The 20,002-nt window shown below is 47.9% G+C and overlaps 1 protein-coding gene across 5 annotated transcripts in view; it reads right to left on the reverse strand.

The window, feature by feature from the left end:
- Positions 1–20,002, reverse strand: part of LOC122372113 (rab11 family-interacting protein 4-like) — an 87,047-nt gene that overhangs the window by 32,333 nt on the left and 34,712 nt on the right. Inside the window, exon 1 of one of the 5 annotated variants that reach the window (XM_043348992.1) lies at positions 18,114–18,268. The exons of the other annotated variants lie outside the window; for them this stretch is intronic. Coding sequence (XP_043204927.1) covers positions 18,114–18,139 — 26 coding nt within the window. The 5' untranslated portion in view covers positions 18,140–18,268. Of the gene's footprint in view, positions 1–18,113; positions 18,269–20,002 lie in introns of those variants that run through there. 5 annotated transcript variants of the gene reach the window in all.

Raw genomic sequence — 20,002 nt, forward strand, 5'->3', positions numbered from 1 at the left:
ATTACTTCACCTCCCATTTTAAATTGCAATTCATCAAGTGCATCATCCACTCAAATGTCACATTCAACTACACAACTGGCTATGCCAGGAAAATGAAATTGGAGTTTGGACTCATATTTGGAAGCTATTGCAGAAAAACGGGAGGGGGCTATGAATAGCCCCCCCCCCCAGTGGGGCGCGGGTTAAGTTGAAGCTGGCCCAGAAAAAGGTGTGGAACAATTTCTAGCTCTCAGCTCATTACCCCATAAAAGCGGCACTTCCCGTGGGAAGTTGCGTCGGTTACCGGTCAACATTGTTCACAGGCTATTTGGACGCGCAAGTAACAGCTAAGGTCTTCCTGCAGCGCTTACTGCAGCGCAGCCAGTCGAACACTCTCGCAATCCACTATAAATTCCGCTGTCTACGGAATACCGAAAAGAAATTCTGTGTGATGTATTTATATAGATGAATCGTTTTTAATCATTTAGGTATTGACTAAGACGCAGAGCAGTATGAATGTAATAAAAACGATCGCTTTCGGTGCATATTTAACGTCGTGGGTGGTCCTGGGTACCTCTGAACGTCCCGGGGACTTGTTGTGTCATTGTTGCCATAGCAACAGCGTCGCAGCCGACCTGAGCCACCAGAGGGACCACCTCTGCCCTGAGGGGAGGGGCCAAGCCTATCACCAATAACGACTTCTGTGGAGCTCATCAGGATATCCTGTGTTGGCTCAGCAGTCGTCGACGACGGCCTGACACCCGACGACGACAGCCAGCATCGACGTATGATAATATCAATGGACGACTCAGTTTTGACTTTTTTCAAATAAAGTCCACCATTCCCTTCCAATGATTTATGCAGAGATATTTCTAATAAAGTCACGGGACATTAGTGCATACACTCAGGACACGATGGAAACTCAATTAACTTTTCGGAACCCCACTGCCGAAAGCTCAACATGGCTAGATCTTCTAACTCGCGCTTCCAGTTGAGACAGCGATGCGCTCTGGGGCAGATTAATGAGAACCTATCCATAAATCCAGGTCATCGTATCAGAGAGCTCATTTACCACCAGTCCAGAGCGATGAGGCCCATGGGATCACACGTAGCGTGTTGTGGATAATTACTCCAGGGGCCAGCTTTGGCTACCACCACCACTGCACTGGTGCCCTTGTTTACTGAAAAGGAAGGGTGCTATTCCAGCAGCAGCCCAGTCCGGAGAGTAGATAATGTCGCAGCATCAATTGTCGTTCTCTGCTGGACAAGGGCCGCACGTAGGTCGGACGTCCATGGAACTGCTATAAAACACGGACGAGAAATGGGTCTCAGTCAGTTGAAAGGGTGACCTCCATTATGTGACGACCCGTGACCTCTCTGAACTCGAGGAGATGACCTCTGACCTCCAGGAAGCCCAAAGCTCATGTTGAAACCATGACTCGTGAAGTCGCGTCGCCCGCATGCATGAAATGGGACTCATATGATAGAACCCAGCCGAGCGTGGTTCTTGTTTCGGAGCTACGCAGGAGACTCGAAGGCGGATTGATAAATCCTAGGTAAGATCCCACCTACTCATGCTGAGAAGAGCCTTTATAAAAGGTTCCACTAAAAATGCAGCTGGCGTAGGTACAAACATCACCTCCATGACAAGAAATAACACAGCAGAACAAAAACCCATTACCGTTTTGATTTCAATAACGCTACCAAAGCTACAGACAAAAGATGTGTTGAAGCCCGCGCATCCCAACCAGGCCTCATGTGATTAGTAAACACTCAGCGTAGCTCAGTCAACGTTGATTCTCGGTTCGTCAGGGTAAAATAATGAATTCTTCTAACTCTCGCGGTCGGTAGGTCCGCTTGACTCCGTAAAACTCGGAGAGAACTCGGTCGTTCGTTCGCTTCTGCTACATTAGTTTCCTAATCACGAAAGGTTGATCACGGATGTAAGACGTCTCGTGTTTCTTGGACGGGTGTAAATTGAGCTACCTTTTGTAGCTTGGAACATAGTTATCAAATGTTGGGTGTTTGTTTAGTTCCATGCACGACAGTTCGATTCGGGTTGATTCGATCCCATGCGGTTCGATTCGGTCCAGTCTTTGGTCTGACCACCGGTTTTCAGTTCCGGCCTGCGGTTCCGGTCCGGTCCGGGGCCTCTGCTTTGCTCCGCCATTCACAATGAGACCGGAAGTTGGGCCGATAACAGGTCAGGGACATCAGGAGCCACGCCAACCGCTCTGACACAGCGCTACACTGAAGATGCGGTTATCGCAGGCATGTATGTTATGACAGACAATGCAGATGTTCAGCGAGAGAGAGAGAGAGAGAGCGAGAGAGAGAGAGAGAGAGAGAGAGAGAGAGAGAGAGAGAGAGAGAGAGAGAGAGAGAGAGAGAGAGAGAGAGAGAGAGAGAGAGAGAGAGAGAGAGAGAGAGAGAGAGAGAGAGAGAGGAGAGAGAGAGAGAGAGAGAGAGAGAGAGAGACTATTTTCGACTAGCTTAACCAAGCAACGAATTCTTACAGCAGCCGACTCCAAATCTATTCCAGCAGGCTAAATCTCAGCAGACTGCATGAGCAGTGAGCACGGATTGTATGAGAGGCGCCTTCCATCGAGCGACTATGTTTCAAGTCATCCAGAAATAGCCAGACGTGATTGAGATTCTAAACTTTAGAAAGGGACCCTGAATAAACCAACTTCTGTCGGGGATAATTATATGGAATGAAGGGACTGTATATTGACCTTTGCCAGCTAGGGATACTTTTCTATGTATTTACGTCAAATCATATTTCATCATCAAATGAAAATGCGAAAATAAGTTGTTTTTTATCCAGGTATAGTGTATAGTTCTAATCAGAATTAACAGCATGAAAACCTTTTCCTTTTCAAATATAAGACGAGCACATGTTAATGTTCGCAAATGGAAGGCCATCCGACTACCAGGGCATTTCTGCTTGAAAAGCAATATCGATCAAGCTCCCGCTCCCCCACCCCTCTTCCCCGACATATCGAAGAAATTGTCGTAAAACACCATCGACTCCCCTCCCTGACTTCAGATCTGTAAGCCGGTGGGCGAGCGGGAGCGAGGGACGAAAGAATGAAAAAGTTGGCTGGCGGAGCGGACGTTTTGAGAATCGTGAGTGATTGCGCTGAGGCTAGGACGATCAGTCTTCTGTCAGGAGCTCGTTCAGCCGCAGAAACGTTCCGCTGTTCTTGCTAACGCAACATCGTTGATGTGAAACGAAAAGCGGTAGAGAAACACTGGAGAGGGAAAAAGAATGTTGGCGCTAGAAATACCATGTCGTGAGATATTTGACAACAATGGTAGCAGGTGTTGCATCACCGCCAAAAAAGTTCGCAATCTTCCGACGTAGCAGCCTTTGTATCATCCACTCGCTTCATTAGTGGTCTAAATTCCGCCGTTGTGGTCTCGTAAATCCCGCTCTGCGGGAATCAAAAATCCCGCCTGGCCCGATTGCATGTTTTTTTTTATAATGAGTGTGCAATGCACTTACAGCAAACATCAAGGGCTGATAATTATTACCAAATGGCAAAAATGATGATGATAATAATTATAATAAAACCCCAAACAACAATTATTTATTGCAATTATGGTTTTACATATACTTTCCAAAAGTCGTTATCCCCACTCAGCATTGCGCCGTCATGGTCAGCCTTCCGTCATCCCAAGACCCAGTTCCAACCCTTCGCTTGGTGCGCCCCTCCCCAGTCCCCATCTGCCCCAACCCCATCTTGGCACTCTGCCAGCGGACAACGAAACGAGCCTGGTAAAGCCCTGGACGCCTCTGACAAATCATGATGTAGTGCACCGAGCGCCGGACACTAATGCGACAGTAATGGCGCCTAATCCTGCCACGATTTTGCGCCATCTTGACATCCGCCAACACGTCACAGATTTTTACGGTACACAGCTCTGGGTTGGACTAACATTTGCACTTCTGTCAGCATTTGTTGCCGCTTGCGTCTGCTGATACACCCATATTCGTGCAAAAAGTAACGAATTTTGATGCCATTTATATGCGCATTTTTGGGGCACAGTTCACAGCGACCTGAATAATGCTGACTAAAAGGATTCGAGTGAGATTCATGAGATCTCTGATCCATCAATTCGTGCAACACAAAATATAACTTCACATTTGTATCATGTGTGTAAACCAGTATAACGCCTTTTGGGGCGACTAACGGAGCGAGCGAGAGGGTGAGCCTTGCACGTGCGAAATTTCGAGGGGGTACCTCCAGCTGACTTGTGCACGGCACCCTACTAACCGGTCTCTAGCGATGTGCCAAATTTGAGCACAATCGGCCCAGCCGTTCTCGAGATCTGGAAGCGGCACCGTGCACGTGCGCACGTGCAAAATGGGTCCCAACTGACTTTTGCACGGCACCCTACTAACCGGTCCCTAGCCATGTACCAAATTTGAGCGCCATCGGTCCAGCCGTTCTCGAGATCTGGAATCGACCCCTGCACGTGCGCACGTGCAGCAGCACCCCAACTCCGGCACATGGATGTGCATTGCCTAGTGGGTGCCTACCTGCATGCCAACTTTCAGCGCAATCGGCCAAGTAGTTACCGAGATATTGCAACAATTACAAAAGTGACACCTCTTCGTTTTGCACGTGGCACGTGCATAAGGGGTCACCCACATGCATCGGGAATAGTCCAATACTTGGTAGAAGGAATGAAGCTACCCTACAAAAATTACCGCATGTAAATCGGTCAAGTGGTTGCTGAGATATAAGCGTCGCAGAATCGTGACCACGGCCGGCCGGCCGGCCGCTCATACTCAGAAATTTCCGTTATTCTACGCAAGACTCCGCTCGCTTCGCTCGCTCCGTAATCAATACCAGTATAACGCCTTTTGGGGCGATTAACGGAGCGAGCGAGAGGGTGGGCCTTGCACGTGCGAAATTGCGAGGGGGTACCTCCAACTGACTTGTGCACGGCGCCCTACTAACCGGTCTCTAGCGATGTGCCAAATTTGAGCACAATCGGCTCAGCCGTTCTCGAGATCTGGAAGCGGCACCCTGCACGTGCGCACGTGCAAAATGGGTCCCAACTGACTTGTGCACGGCACCCTACTAACTGCTCCGTAACCGTGTACCAAATTTGAGCGCAATCGGTCCAGCCGTTCTCGAGATCTGGAATCGACCCCTGCACGTGCGCACGTGCAGCAGCACCCGAACTCTGGCACATGGATATGCATTGCCTAGTGGGTGCCTATACCTACATGCCAACTTTCAGCGCAATCGGCCCAGTAGTTACCGAGATATTGCAACTATTACAAAAGTGACACCTCTTCGTTTTGCACGTGGCACGTGCATAAGGGGTCACCCACATGCATCGGGAATAGTCCAATACTTGGTAGAAGGAATGAAGCTATACCCTACAAAAATTACCGCATGTAAATCGGTCAAGTGGTTGCTGAGATATAAGCGTCGCAGAATCGTGACCACGGCCGGCCGGCCGGCCGGCCGCTCATACTCAGAAATTTCCGTTATTCTACGTAAGACTCCGCTCGCTTCGCTCGCTCCGTAACAAGTTCCACAGCGAAGTACGAACAAAATAGCCGTTTTCACGACGGAACTTTCGCAGAGGAACCTATTTGATACCTGAAAAGTACCTACCCTTTGAGGCCTTAACATCCCTCCAACTGAAATATTTTATGTTCAAAATAATTTTAGAAGTTTAAATCCGGGCATTATGTGCCCTCAAATCACTTATTTATTTACCAGAGGTGAAAAAACCCTGCTACTCGCCTGCGTGCGTAGGTGATAGCCATAGGAATAACGAGACAGATTCAAGCATCTCAGTTGATGCATCTAAAATTGATAACTAGTTCGTTTCCGCTAAAATCAAAGCTGTCTTCCCATAGAGGGCCACTATGGACCACGGCACAAAAATTTAGCAGCGTCATCTCTTTGTAGACAGCTTGGGCTGAAAAATCCCGCCGGTACGACAGCCGGTGCGTTGTGAAGCGCCATAGACAACGCAGGAAAAACGGCGACAGCGCGACAGCTCGTCCCCGCTCGTCGCCGGTTGAACGGTGGCGGGGACCGGCGCGGCCTTGGCCACCGCTGGAGTAGGGAGGGACCGGGCGACTGGGACGGGGGACGTCACATCTGGGCCGCAACTGTGGGGTGAGGTCCATGACCATCGGTCCCAGAAACTTGGTAGGAGCGTTGATAATTGGTTCTGACTACTGAAGCAAAGCTAAGTGAATCAGTGACAACTGACAATCCTTTCCTGAGTTCTGATTAAACTGGGCCCATAGCCCATACTAGGGTTTACATAGCCTTGGAACTGGGTCAGGAAGCCAGGATGAGCTAGGAAGTCCATCAGACCTATAGGTAAGTTGGATTTATTTTGCTGTTGTTGTGTCACTGAAATGTGGTGATGCGTTGTAATGCCCAGAGGCCGAAATTTGAAAAGTCAGCTTCTTTCTAACATTCTAGCCTCATTTTCAATTTTTGTAGGCCTTCAGGTGATGAGGAAACGTAAAAATATGGCACCTACTGTTTCAAGATGACTTGTAAAAAGTCGTGACAGCTAGACATCGCGTAGGTGACAGCTTTTGAGTTTTATTCACCTCTGTTATTTACAAACACAGCAATTTTCGGTTCTAGTAGCCCACCTTTCGACTATGAGGTATCAAATCAGCGTGGCAACTTGCTCCCTCTTTGCTCCCTCGGGTATCTAATTCCGGAATTCTTAAAAACAAGGAAAGTATATATCGAGTTCTCTTTTATACCTATTCAGTTATGTTTTGATGGTGATTAAAATATGGCAAATTTTTTAATTACATTTCATATAAGAAAACACGCAAAACAATGAAACAAAAATAACTACGGCGGATAATTACCTTCAGGTATCTAATTCCGACCAATCAGCACCTCGGTAGGATATGACGTCATATAAGAATGGTGTTGTAGGCCGTTTGCAGTCCCGGCCGGTAGGTCACGTGACCGCCGGGGCCTCGGGTCACGCAGCGGCCGGGAGTCGGACGCGGGACGTGGTCGCGGGCGGACGCGCGGGGCATCATGCTTTGATTTGTTTGCTTTGTCAACTTAATGTAACTTACGATCGCATACGTGTGAAACCCAAACACTGCTCAGTGCCCTTAGAAATTGAGTTTTGGAAAGCTCAAGTCCCTATAGCTCCTCAGGTCGGCAACAGTTGAAGCCTCATCTGAACCCATCTGAAAAAAGCGAGGGTAAGGAACCTTGTGTTGCTTTTTCTTTTACCGTCATAATTATCTCAAACCATCACAGTTTTGAGTTGCCACATTGTCTGGCTCACTACATTCGTGTAAAACTTGGGTGAAGGCTGGTGGCTCAAAGAAAGGTGAAGATATTTCTTTAAGTGCCTAATCCGTGAAATATCCCGGCTTTACAAATCTACACTTTTTATTTTCTCCACGATACATTTGTTAAAATTGTTAAAATTTAATCTACATTTGTTAAAATCGGGGCTTTGGTTTTGTGTCAACTAGATCATAAAGTTTACTATAGTTTTGTTTAAAACCTGGTGGCTGAAGAAAATAGTGATTTTGCTAAAATGATTTTCGGAAATTTGTTGCTTTCCAAATCAAATAACTTATACCTATATTTCATTCAAAATTAGGAGGCATTATTACTGTTTTTTTTTGTAACATGAACTGAGTTTGGGTACAGTGCTCCGGAAACGTTGTGGAACTTTAAGCTAGCTAGAGCAGTTTCAAAAAAATTGTTTAGATAGTTGACATGGCTTGTTGACAACTGTTTTGATGTTTCTAAAAAAGTGAAAAATATTTTCCTGCATTACGCAGACAAGGCATGTTATTCTCATAAGCTATCGAATGTATGTGCGTGTGTGTGTGTTTTTTTTTTAAGCTGTCAATTGTAACTTCAGTTACTTCACTTTAGAACATATTGCCCAGAATGCGTCACTGATCATATCATATCATATGTAGCAAATACATAAATGAGAATAGTGTGTCATGAATTTTTGTGCATGCTTCTGGATCATCTGTAATTACATCAAAGGCTCGGCTCAAGAGTGTCCTGCCGACCAGCTTGTGCCCAACCCTCTCTGTCCGCAGAACGTCTTCCGTCGCCTGCGACTCCCACACGCCGTTTGCGCCCCGTCCGTCCGTACCGGTCTTCGCGCTGCGAGCCGCGCTGCTGGAGTTCGCGGCAGCGTCGTGGAGCTCCCATCGGGACGGCGTGTGATGCCCGCGTCGAGCTTATAAGCCGTGAGCTTCGATTGGCGGCTCACGCGGTCACCAGCTGTATGTACAGCCTCGGCCCCGACGACCTCGCTAATGGCCGAGACCGGCATACCCCCGGCATGGGTCCGCCGTCCGGCGCAGCGCTGGCCGCCCGCATGTTACGTTTGGCTGTATCGCTGCCCAGCGGGAGCGCGCTCCACGCTGCGGTAGAGGTACACGTTGCGACCCGACTGAGGACCGCAATCGGATGGTGAGACGTCGGCCTCTGCGCCCTGGCCGGGGCAGGCGTGACCGACGTCACAGGGGAGGAACGCCCAAACAAGACCAGTCCACCGTCGGAGCAGCATGGAAATATCATGTTCTGCCTGGACGTCGGACCCGGCGGCCGCAGAGCACCTGCACACGTGCGGAGAGGGGCGCTGGAGGCTACTCTAGAGCTTCTGCCATCCCGCGGCGCGGCTGCTGGCAACACCTGACAACGGCGGCGATGGAGGCGGTTGGGAACAGCTGCAGCAATGGTGATGGCGGTGATGGCGACATGGCGGTTTGGGATTTCATCTCAGCGCGGCCGCCGCCCAGGCGCCGCTGCGCCCGGCTGCTCAGCCACCTACCGGATGGCGGGGTGGCCCTTACGGCTCTCACGCCCGTTCGGTCTGTGGCCACGTTCTGGGGTGGCGGTCGCGGGGTTAGCGGCGTTGGACTTCGTCCTTTATCCACACTGCACCGCACCATCTGGACGGATGGATCTGCCAAGAAAGATGACATCCAAGGCGGCTATGAGGCGATCACAAAGCTTCACTAAGAGCTTCTCCTTCATGGGGCCGGCCGGCCGTTAAGTCGCAACACCGGCTGCCGAGTGCCAACAGCTGCGGCGTGCGCTGGCGCCGACGCGTTGTGGGCCGCGCTGCTGACGCCCAAGCTGTGATATCAACCATCTATGAATAAGTGGAGGCTCCGAATCGGCCATACATATGCCACGCATGGCCACCTCCTCCGCGGAGACGAGCAGGCCATTTGCAACGGTTGTTCCGCGCCTCTTACCGTCGCTCACGTGCTCTTATCTTGTCCACTTTTAGAACCAGACCGGACGCGCTACCTCGGCCGCATCGCTCCGGGTACCACTGTCCGCCACCTGCTGGGTGACGAGTCACCCTGGGTTTTATCTGGCAACATCTTTTCCTTTATCCGCGCAGTCAAATTCCAAGCGATTTACTCGACCTGACCCAAATCCTCTCTAGTCTCCTTGTCCAGTCAGTTGTCTATTACGACGCTCTTGCGTTGTTTTATTTTACCCTGTCTTTTTTTATAAAGTCTTTTACTTTCTAGTCTTGATATCTAGAAAGTTTCTTCTTTTGAAACACTTGTTTTACCAGCGCGACGTTATGGGCGCAAAATGACCTTTGCAGTCGACACGCCCTAAAGCCCCAATAAACAAACAACAAACAACTATGAATAAGTGGCAGCGGTGGCGGCTTGTCAGTTGTTAACGTGTCTTTGCAGACGTTGTGAATAGCCCGCGTTGGAATCGCATGGTTTGCAACACCACGCAAGTTAAAATGGGCTTCCTTGATGAACCTACTTTTTAAGCATTGTAGCCTCTGTAATTTTGGATGTTTTGCCGTAGGTATTATTTTCTACATATATACTACATAGGCACTCACGTGCTTTAACCCGCGCGGGGCTGGGGTCTCCAGCCGAACGCGCGGGGCTGGGGGGGGGGGGGTAAATTTTACCCCCCTGTTATCTCCCGAACTAATGGTCCGATTTGGAAAATTCAAACGGCAATCGAAAGATCTCATCACGAACAACTAAAAACATGTACCTAATTTTAAGTTTGAGGTCAAGGTCAAGGTCAGGTCAAGGGTACAAATTGCAAGTTCCTACAGTATCGGCCTTGCACCGTAGTTGCCGAAGAATGGAGTCATGGACTGAGACTGATCGCCCAAAACGTGTTCTTAGGCTACCAAGACAATATTCGTTGCATAAAATATCATTCAGAGGTCAAGGTCAAGGTCAGGTCAGGTCAGGTCAGGTCACCAAAAACAAAATATAGAAAAGGGCATGTGCGACACAAGTTTTATGGGTCATTTTACTCATAGAATTCAATAGGCACACTCAATAAGTGATATGGACCACCTCTGGATGAATTTCAGGCCGAGGTCAGGTCAAGGTCAGGTCAAGTGAGGTCAAATTTTGAAGTTGGTTGTTAAGGCCTAAAAAGGTGTCTATCTGATGCAGTTTTTCACGGCGAATCGAATGGTGCTATTTTTTTCGTTTCCGTACGAGGTCTAGAACTTCCAAAAAAGTCATTTTTCAAAAAAATTGTGTGTCGTGACGTCATACAATTTTGAATAACTCCCACATTTTTGAACCGATTCTTCTAAAACTTGGTATGTAGGTGCAAATAGACCACTTCTCTTACATATATTCCGGTTTTTTCGATACACTCAAAATTTTGGATTTTATAGTTATTTTCCCAAAAAAGTCAGTTTTTTGAAAAAATTTGGGCCAAAATCCAAAATTTTCAAAAAACCGAGATAGCCATTTGATAGACAAAGTAGAATTACGTATATCCTTTTTTGTTACGTCTCGATTCCTTTAAAAATGAAGATGTTAGCGGCGTTTGAACTTTTGCCGTTTTTGAGGCGAAAATGGCGAACATGACGTCACTAAAACGTCAATTTCTCAAAAATTTTCCGACGGATTTCGCTCAAATTTTCAGGGAACGTGTCAAATTGATGTAAGAAAAGGTACTGAAAGTTTGGCGGCGCTGCGCGCCGCCGTTTTTGAGATATTGCAAATATTCGCGAGGGGGGGTAAAATTTACCCCCCCAGCCCCGCGCGGGTTAAATCGCGCAATGCAATTGAACCATGGTAAAGACAATGAAAAATGAACTGAGAGCTGACATGCCCCATGCTTTGTGTGTGTGTGTGTGTGTGTGTGTGTGTGTGTGTGTGTGTGTGTGTGTGTGTGTGTGTGTGTGTGTTTTTTTTTGGCGAGTCGATAAAAGTGGTTTTGGACACTGGATGAGTTTTTAGGGGTATGGCGAGGGGGGATGTAATTTCACAGACCTTTTGTCAGATTCACTAATGCAGTAGGTCTGTGCGGTATTTAGTTATCGGAGCATTCTTTGAAAGTCGTGAATAGGGCCACTGAGTACCTATAGCCGTGATATTCCCCCACAAAAACTTCTTTTAAATAACCGGGGATAGGTACATGAGCCGAGTAAATGCTATTACGAACGCCTATCACAATACTGAGCGAATAGGAAAATCCATAGATGGAGAATTGTGCCGCGTTACGGGTGCTCGGGCGCAGCCAATCCACCGTTACCCCAGCGGCGACCTTGACCCGCATCGTCTGTCTCGGCTCCAAAGCCAAGCCGGCGTGGAATTGGGAGCGCTCGAGCACTCATGGTCCAGCGCAATTCTCCACATAAATCCATTCCTGATACACATTTGCTTGCTCATAGTCATGTAACCCAGGTAAATTCACCCAACTTTCATATTGGTCGCTCCATAGACAGATGGCCACAGAGATCAACTTAAAAGGCCATTGTTGCATTCATTTAGAGGAGATCATTAAAGAGCCGTGATAGGCCACAAGTCGCGTGACATCATACGTGTAACAACCAATGACGTCGGCCTGCAAAATCCAATGGAAGCGGCAGAGGTGAATAAAACTCAAAAGCTGTCACCTACGCGATGTCTAGCTGTCACCAATTTTTTACAAGTAATCTTGAAACAGAAAGTACTTTTTTGACGTTTTCTCATCACCTTTTTAGGCCTAAAAATTTAAAATGAGGCTAGAATGTTAGAAAGAAACTGGCCTTTCAAATTTCGGCCTCTGGGCATTACAACGCATCACCACATTTCAGTGACACAACAAAAATAAATCACTACCATCCAACTTATCTATAGGTCTGATCGACGTCCTAGCTCGTCCTGGCTTCCTGATCCAGTTCAATCAGAACTCACGAAAGGTTTGTCAGTAGTCACTTATTCACTTGCCTTTACTTCAGAAGTCAGAACCAATTATCAACGCTCCTACCAAGTTTCTGGGACCGATGGTCATGGACCTCACCCCACAGTTGCGGCCCAGATGTGACGTCCCCCGTCCCAGTCGCCCGGTCCTTCCCTACTCCGGCGGCGGCCAAGGCCGCGCCGGCCGCGCCGCGCGGTCCCCGCCGCCGTTCAACCGGCGACGAGCGGAGACGAGCTGTCGCGCTGTCTCCGTTTTTCCTCCGTTGTCTATGGCGCTTCACAACGCACCGGCCGTCGCACCGGCGGGATTTTTCAGCCCCAGCTGTCTACGAAGAGATGACGCTGTTAAATTTTTGTGCCGTGGTCCATAGTGGCCCTCTATGGGAAGACAGCTCTGATTTGAGCGGAAACGGCTTGTTATCTATTTTAAATGCATTAACTGAGATGCTCGAATCTGTCTCTTTATTCCTATGGCTGTCACCTACGCACGCAGGCGAGTAGCAGGGTTTTTTCACCTCTGGGAAGCGGCTAGCAGCGTGCAATAAAACAGGGCGCTGCTTTCTAAATGTCTGTCGTGCGCCGTAAATGAATATATTCTTTGTAGCGTGGCAACTCAGTATCTTTTTTCAACTATTGTACTAGTATTTAATAATTTCATAATTTTATAATTGTGCTTACGCTTTATGTTGATATTGGTGATAAATCTTTAGATAAAGTAAATCGATGTGATATTTAATAGAAAAATAGCAAACTAACGCACCATTCATTCGAAAGCTGGGAAAGCTACTAAAAAGAACTACTAAAATTCCTGAGGAACCAAAGGATCAAACGGGTATCAAATAGATGCCTGCTATTCCGTCGTGAAAACGGCCAATATGACTCAATAATGAAAAAAAAGTTATCTTGACTCATTCTATATCATAGATGGCGTCCCAGGACCGCTATATTTCCATTTATATCAGACCAACCATTTCCTAGTGTTCTATGACCCGCATTCAATATTCTCCATTCCACATTCCACATCCCACATTTCATTGCTCCACTTCACGCCCTACCCCCTCCACCAGCCGTCCCGGATTGCACTGGTCCAACCCCCGGGACGTATCCACGATAGCCTGGCTGTGGCCACAGCCACAGCTGAGAATGGGCCCGTGTCGGGCGGGTGGACCGCTATGCTATACTGGAACGGTAGCGGCCGCTGTTTTGTGGCCGGAATACTCACTTCCGGATGGCAGGAGATACTGGCGGTGCTTCTTCCGGCCCACCGTGAACATAAGGTAGCGTATTCCAGCTCAAAGCGTACAGGATAGGCGAGGCTGAGAGACGTTCTCGGTCTCGCGATGCGCTTGGTAGCTAGCGCTCCAAATTTTGATGAAATGCGTTTTATATCATAATCTTGCCGAATGCGGGCGGAAGAATTCGGATGGCCAACTGGTCACTGGACAGTGGACGAGGCATGCATGTTATATATCATCGTCCCTGCGGTTGCATGGACGAGGTGCCATGTCATTCCAGTTAACAACGCGGCGGTCACTTCCCGGTTCCCATTCTAGTGCTCCTGTCTGGGAAAATTAGCTAGCCTTCCCATGGCGCGTGGCGTAAGCGTTGGGAAAGTGTCGCGATGCCTGCCCGCGCGTTTTAGCAGTGCACTCAAGACTCCATAGCCATCGGAGATTCTAACCTCCAGCTTCGTCAAACTTCCTTTTTATCAAAAGAAACAGCGATATACTTAAAATTAAATGTAAGCAGCCCCCACAGCTTATTGAAAAAGCACAGAAACAATCTCGGACCCAGCCCAAATACCAAGCTAAGCTAACTCCCCTATCTTAGCAGATGTCAGATGATACGATTCCTAAGAAAATTCAGAGCAAGTGGCAACATTTTTTTTACGAAATTACCGATGGTGCTTCAAAATTTGCATTCAATGATTACCGTGCCCACAAGCAGTCCATCCAATCTGGATAAACTCCCAGAACATTTTGATAAATTGTCCGAATCCATCAGGCCGCCCGCGGTCGTACTCACTCACTCAGCTGCTATAAAACTGTGTCGTAAAACCGGGAGGAATTTACGGTGACCCACAGGGTAAGTACGTCGTAGAGACGTCCCAGCTCTCCCATAATTTTATAGGGAGAGCACTTAAATAATTTAACACTCAAAACTTACTCGTCTGTGCAAAGTGGGCTAAAATGATGACTTTTTCGTCCAAAAATGTGTTTTCCTGTGCGTTTCTCACTACAAAAGTATCAGTTCGTTGAATGATAAATTACAATACTTTTTTCCCTAATAAATTTTCTACCTCCCCGTTCTCCGTGGTGCAGCCTATATATCCATCCCACTAAACCAGAGCGTCATGAGGGGACGTCGCGCTGGGCCATATCTCCCGGTCGATGGCTCCTAACTCAGGTCAGCTGCAGCTGGCAGCTCGCTGCGACGCACCGACGGTGTTCTGTGGAGCTTCTGCAATCGATGGCTCCCCTCCCACGCGACAGAACCCCCCTCCCCCCCCCCCCGGGCGAGTGGCTGGTTACGCCGACGGCCGGGTGTGGGTAGTCATGCACAACAGTAGCCCAGCCCAGACATTCCCGATCAATAGCCTCAGAGCGACACGCTTAGTGGCGCCACGATGGCCACGTGATGTCGCAGGGTTTATATTTAGTGGCGGCGTGGGCAGGTCATGTGAACGGCAGTATGCGTTCTTATCCCAGAGCAAATAAATCAATCAAAATTCTACCACTCTCAGTCAGTATCAGTCAAAAGAATTTCTATAACAGTAGTGAAATTTATTTCCCATGCTATTTAGTACAATTTATTAAATAAGTGGAATTTTTAAATGCAGGATTACGGACGTTAATAAAATCGGTAGGGGTCCATCGCGTGTTGAGCTAAGGAAAATGTTAAGTAGGTACTTGTAGGGCAGAGGACGGATTAGGTAGGTACTCGTGATTAAAATCTACCTTGGAAGCATAGGTAAGGGAACAATCCATCACAAAGATGAGACTGACGATAGATCATTCTCGACTGAGCGCCATCATCACACTTCACGAGGAACAACGATAAGTGCCGCCTGAGTTTTGATCTGAGCCACATCAGGCAATTGAAAACCAGCTTCACAGCCAAGTATTTCTGATGTCACATCGACTGATTTTGTGACGTCATTGAGCTCCAGTGAGCCGATGTTACAACTCAAACCAGCCCGATACGGTACGTCTACGGTTTGCTACCGCGTGTTAATCTGGGTGATTTTAAAAATTGCAGACACAGTCACGTGAGCAAAAGTGGGAAAGTCATTAAGCAAGACATTTTAGGTGCCATTTGACATTTTGCTGGACCGTGTAACTATCTGCGTATTCACAATTATCCACCTATGTGCGGAGTACCAATGATTATAGTCAATAGTCATGACTTCTGCTATTTATAGTAATAACTTCGTGCAACTGGTCGGTGGCAGGTGTTCCAGTATTGGTATCAACCTTTGTGCGTCGTATAGGTATCGACCCCGTGGCCGGTATCAGACTAAAAACATGATACACCCGTGTGCGGGACCGTGCACACTGCAGCAAACACACTGGTAATAGGATAGGCCAGTGTGGTGCACGACTCTGGTGCATATTAGCTGTGCCAGGCGGGAGGCGGTGATTGAAATGTGATTTAGTGCCCACAAACTGTGCTGCCATTTCCTTTGTGAGAAGAGCTCAACGTTTACAACCCCTGAATGCTTTCTTAACCTTCCAGGCGGTGGGGGGGCATTTTTTGCCCCACCTTTAGTTTTTTCGATATATCTCGAGAACCGCTACGCCGATCGTCACCAAACTTTCAGTACCCTCCCGGGAGCAGCTAGCGCACATGGTGACCAAAAAATTTACCAAAGGCTATGATAGGTTGGCCGCTAATGACGTCAGAGTGACGTCATTTTTGCCATTTTCGACCCAAAAAAAGGTTTCGCGGGAAGAGCTGTCAGGCCTACAGCTTTAGAGATACAGAAAAATGTTTCAGCCATAAAAGGTGTGGAATTAAGAGGGCTACAAAACTGCTATTTCGGTTTTTTCGAATTTTTTTATTTTGACCCCTAAAAATCAAAAAATAGATTTTTTGAATATAATAGCCAAAACATCCAAAAAGTTTTTTGAATTTCGAAAAAAACCGGAACATATGTGATAGCCCCTACCGCCTTCTATCTACATACCAAATTTGAGATCGATACCTCTTTTTTTGGCCAAGTTATAGCGAAAAAAACTGTTCAAAATTGATGACTTCAAATTTTCAAACTCAATTTTTAGCCATTCTAGACCTCGTAGCGCAAAACAAAGACCACCATTAGACTCCCCGTGACGAGCTGCATCGAATCAATACCCATTTTATGCAAAAATATCAACTTTCAAATTTGACCTTTTTTGACCTGACCTTGACCTGACCTCCACCAGAAAGTGACCTAAACCGTACCTGATGGTCTTATAACCAACACCATTGAGTTGGAAATGAAAAACTGGCCATAAAACATGCATCGCATAACCTTAGTAAAGCTGGGCTCATGTGGTGACCCTTGGTGACCTTTGGTGACCTGACCTGTGACCTGACCTGGTATGACCAGTGACCTCTAATAGCAACATATGTACTAGACAACTGACGCCTTATCGCTGATTTTCGACAAAATGCGTTTTACTCGGTGTTATAGCGCTTTCCCTAGAAGCCCCGTGAACGGTGAAACATTTTATCTTTGACCTGACCTGTGACGTCATCGGTGACCCCGAGGTCAATGAAATTTGGTTTCCTTCGACAAATTTGACAGGGCTATCGAACGCCGTTTGAATTTTCCGGATCCGTCCAGTAGTTTCGGAGATACGGGGGGGGGCAAAAAAGTGCCCCCCCCCCCACACCGCGCGGAAGGTGGCTGGTAGGCCCACCGCCTGCCGGGTTAAATATATGTTCTGTATGAAAATAGATTTGACAAAAAAATAAAACAGTTGATTTCAAAGACTCTCAACCTTGCAACCTCTCAGACAAATACGAGAGCTACGAAGAAAGTGTTGTGACTTGTTGTAAATGTTGTAAATGTAAACCAAATTGGGACAGCACAGGTTTTGATCGTGCGTCGCACGAAGAGCAGCGATGTTTTTCAACTAAATCAGTTTTCGTACAAATCTTAGGTTATAAAATTTCACCACACCTATCACAAATGTGATCAACATTATCCAGCATGCGTACCTTTCAGCTGAGATTTAGAAAGAATATTCAGAAGACCGCTGCAAACGAGAATAACTGAAGCACCTCTGGCTTTTCACTAAGCGTTCCTCAGTCCTCCGCGCCTCACACCACACTTTCCCTGATATTTGGAAACTCACACCACACAAACGTCCCAAAGCACGTGTCAGTCTCTCCAGAAACACCGTCTAATGCCGACGATTTACGACTGAGCTGCTATGGGCTCATCGAGAAGGCCCTTCGTCACTCCACGATAGCGTCTCAGCCCACGGGAGTGGGTCTGCAGATAGGGCGCAGAGTCACAGGTATTGAGGACAATGGTCAAGTGGTCTGGTCACATGCGATTTGGCATTTAAGTCGACACTTGACACTCTGGTCTGAGGTGGGGCTCACGAGCAATTGATAAGGACGGATACAATGGCAAGGGTGATACATCAGTCAGTTGTCTGTTCAGCTTATCAACAGTGGATTTCTTTCAATCGATTGATGATCAAGCAATCAATTAACCTAGCTTGCCTGCTTAGTTTATACAAATTTTAGGACGTGAAGGGAAAAACTGTAGCATGCGGAAGATGAGTAGTGCATCAGCCCAGTCAATTTTTACTTCTGTTTTAAATGACCAAGGTTGAAGTATAGTTACTAAGGTCTTGAAACAAAGATGCAAACTTCTCACTACGGTCTTTTAGGTCACGCCCCCCCCCCCCCCCCCAGCACCCATCCCCCTCACCTCTGCCAGTTGCCATTCCTGTACATGGCCTCCCCCGACGTCACCTGACGTGGACGTCACCACGTCACAGCGCCGGCACGAGACGGCCGCCCGTCCCCGGTAGCACCCACAACCACACACCCGCCTCGGCACACTTTCTAACGGAACTGAGCCGACGGGCGGTGAACGAGAGCGGAGGCCCGGCTCGGCGACGCTAGCGACGCGTGGTGGTGGCTGGTTGCGGAGTATGGAGGTGAGACATAGATGTCGCTAGGGAATGAAGTGATGGCAGTGTGGCCACTCGGGACGAGCCTTTAGCTGAGGCCCGGCTTGAGGCCCGTTCGTAGGAAACACCTACGGGCTACGTTACACAAGGCACACTTTCTCATTGTTCAGTAACGCTGTCAGTGAACCCGTCCAAATGAGAACCGATCGCCCAATGCGGCGCAGATCCACGCACCACCACGGCATAAACGGCGCAGTATCACCAATGGCACGGCCCATTTAGCGACCGACAGTGTCACGCGAATAAATCACGCTGTGACCGACATGACGACCCAATGGCTGAGCGGCCAACGCCCCAGAGCCGTGTGTTTCACTCTGACCTGACGCGATGGCTGAATAGCCGCTGGGCGTGGCGACTGGGCTGACCTTTTGACCTCTGATCGTTCAATGAGCCCCCACCCCCGCGCTCAGCCCCCTCGCGAACGGCGCCCCGCCCAGTGACGACCACACGCGCATTCCGTGATGGCGGTGACTGTGGCGGTAACTGGCAGATTCCGTGACGGTGATTTATACCTCGACATGAACTTCCTACTAATTCACTACTGAAAACAGAAAGCCGCCTTGCTGTTCGTCTGAGCAGTGGACAAACGCTAATATCACTGATACTTCAAAAAAGGATAAGCAATGAAATAGATTGCACCTGCAATGCATCTCTAGCCTTAGGATAAGTCGCCAATTTTAGCGACAAAAAAGTCAAGACTGTTGCGATTACGGGGAGCCAATTGCAGGTCACATGTCGCGGATTATGTGCCACGGGTCATGGGTCATGTGTCACGTGTCACGTGTCACGGGTCACGGATCACACGGATCGTGTGTCACGGGTCTCGCGGCTCAGCCGTGTGTCTCTGGGAAGATGAGCTGTCGGCTCGGCGGACCAGACCTGCATTCTTGAGGAATAATGGCAGTGATGCGGCTTGGTGATGGCACTAATCGACTCAAGGGATTATATTTCAAATCTTATTTTTATTTTACGGCATTACCCGATTGGTACAGTCCATAAAAAAACAATAAAGCCCACAGCTACCACAAGCTGCTGACGCTTGAAGGCAGTGGCGTAGCCAGAGATTAGCGAAAGGGGGGGCCATGGTGCTCGAGGGGGCGACTTTTTCCCTTAACAGGGGCGCCATTGTCAGCTAGTGACAGGAGCGTCAGTCTAAAATGTAACGTCATGTTCATGCATGATTTACTAGGTGTTGCAAAATACTCGTACATAAGAACCAGCTTTCGCTGATTTTCATAAAATCCAATTAATGCAATTTGCAGCCTGGTGTTTTTTTATAAAAAAAAACTTGATCTAGATGAATTTTTAGCATGATATAGGAAACGAGCTCAGGCTACGGACATTTTATTCTCAAACGCATCCATGCGAATTCGAAACGATAAAATAATTATACGTTGATCGATAGGCACAATCTTTATTCTTTGCAAAAAAAGAAAAATATACGGGCTCACTCACAGATCCGAAGTGACCTGTGGGCTGCAGCCGGTGGTCGACCGGGGTTGCCGTGTTTAGAATCTCAGAGCGCACGCATGTAGGATTCACGCTGCGACTTATTGCCTAAATTGGAATCAAGGAAAGACTTGAACATTTAAGACCATGAGATCCACCATGAGATCTCAACTCA

Source organism: Amphibalanus amphitrite, unplaced genomic scaffold (assembly GCF_019059575.1).
Source record: "Amphibalanus amphitrite isolate SeventyFive unplaced genomic scaffold, NRLGWU_Aamphi_draft 001318F_arrow, whole genome shotgun sequence".
NCBI lineage: Eukaryota > Metazoa > Arthropoda > Thecostraca > Balanomorpha > Balanidae > Amphibalanus > Amphibalanus amphitrite.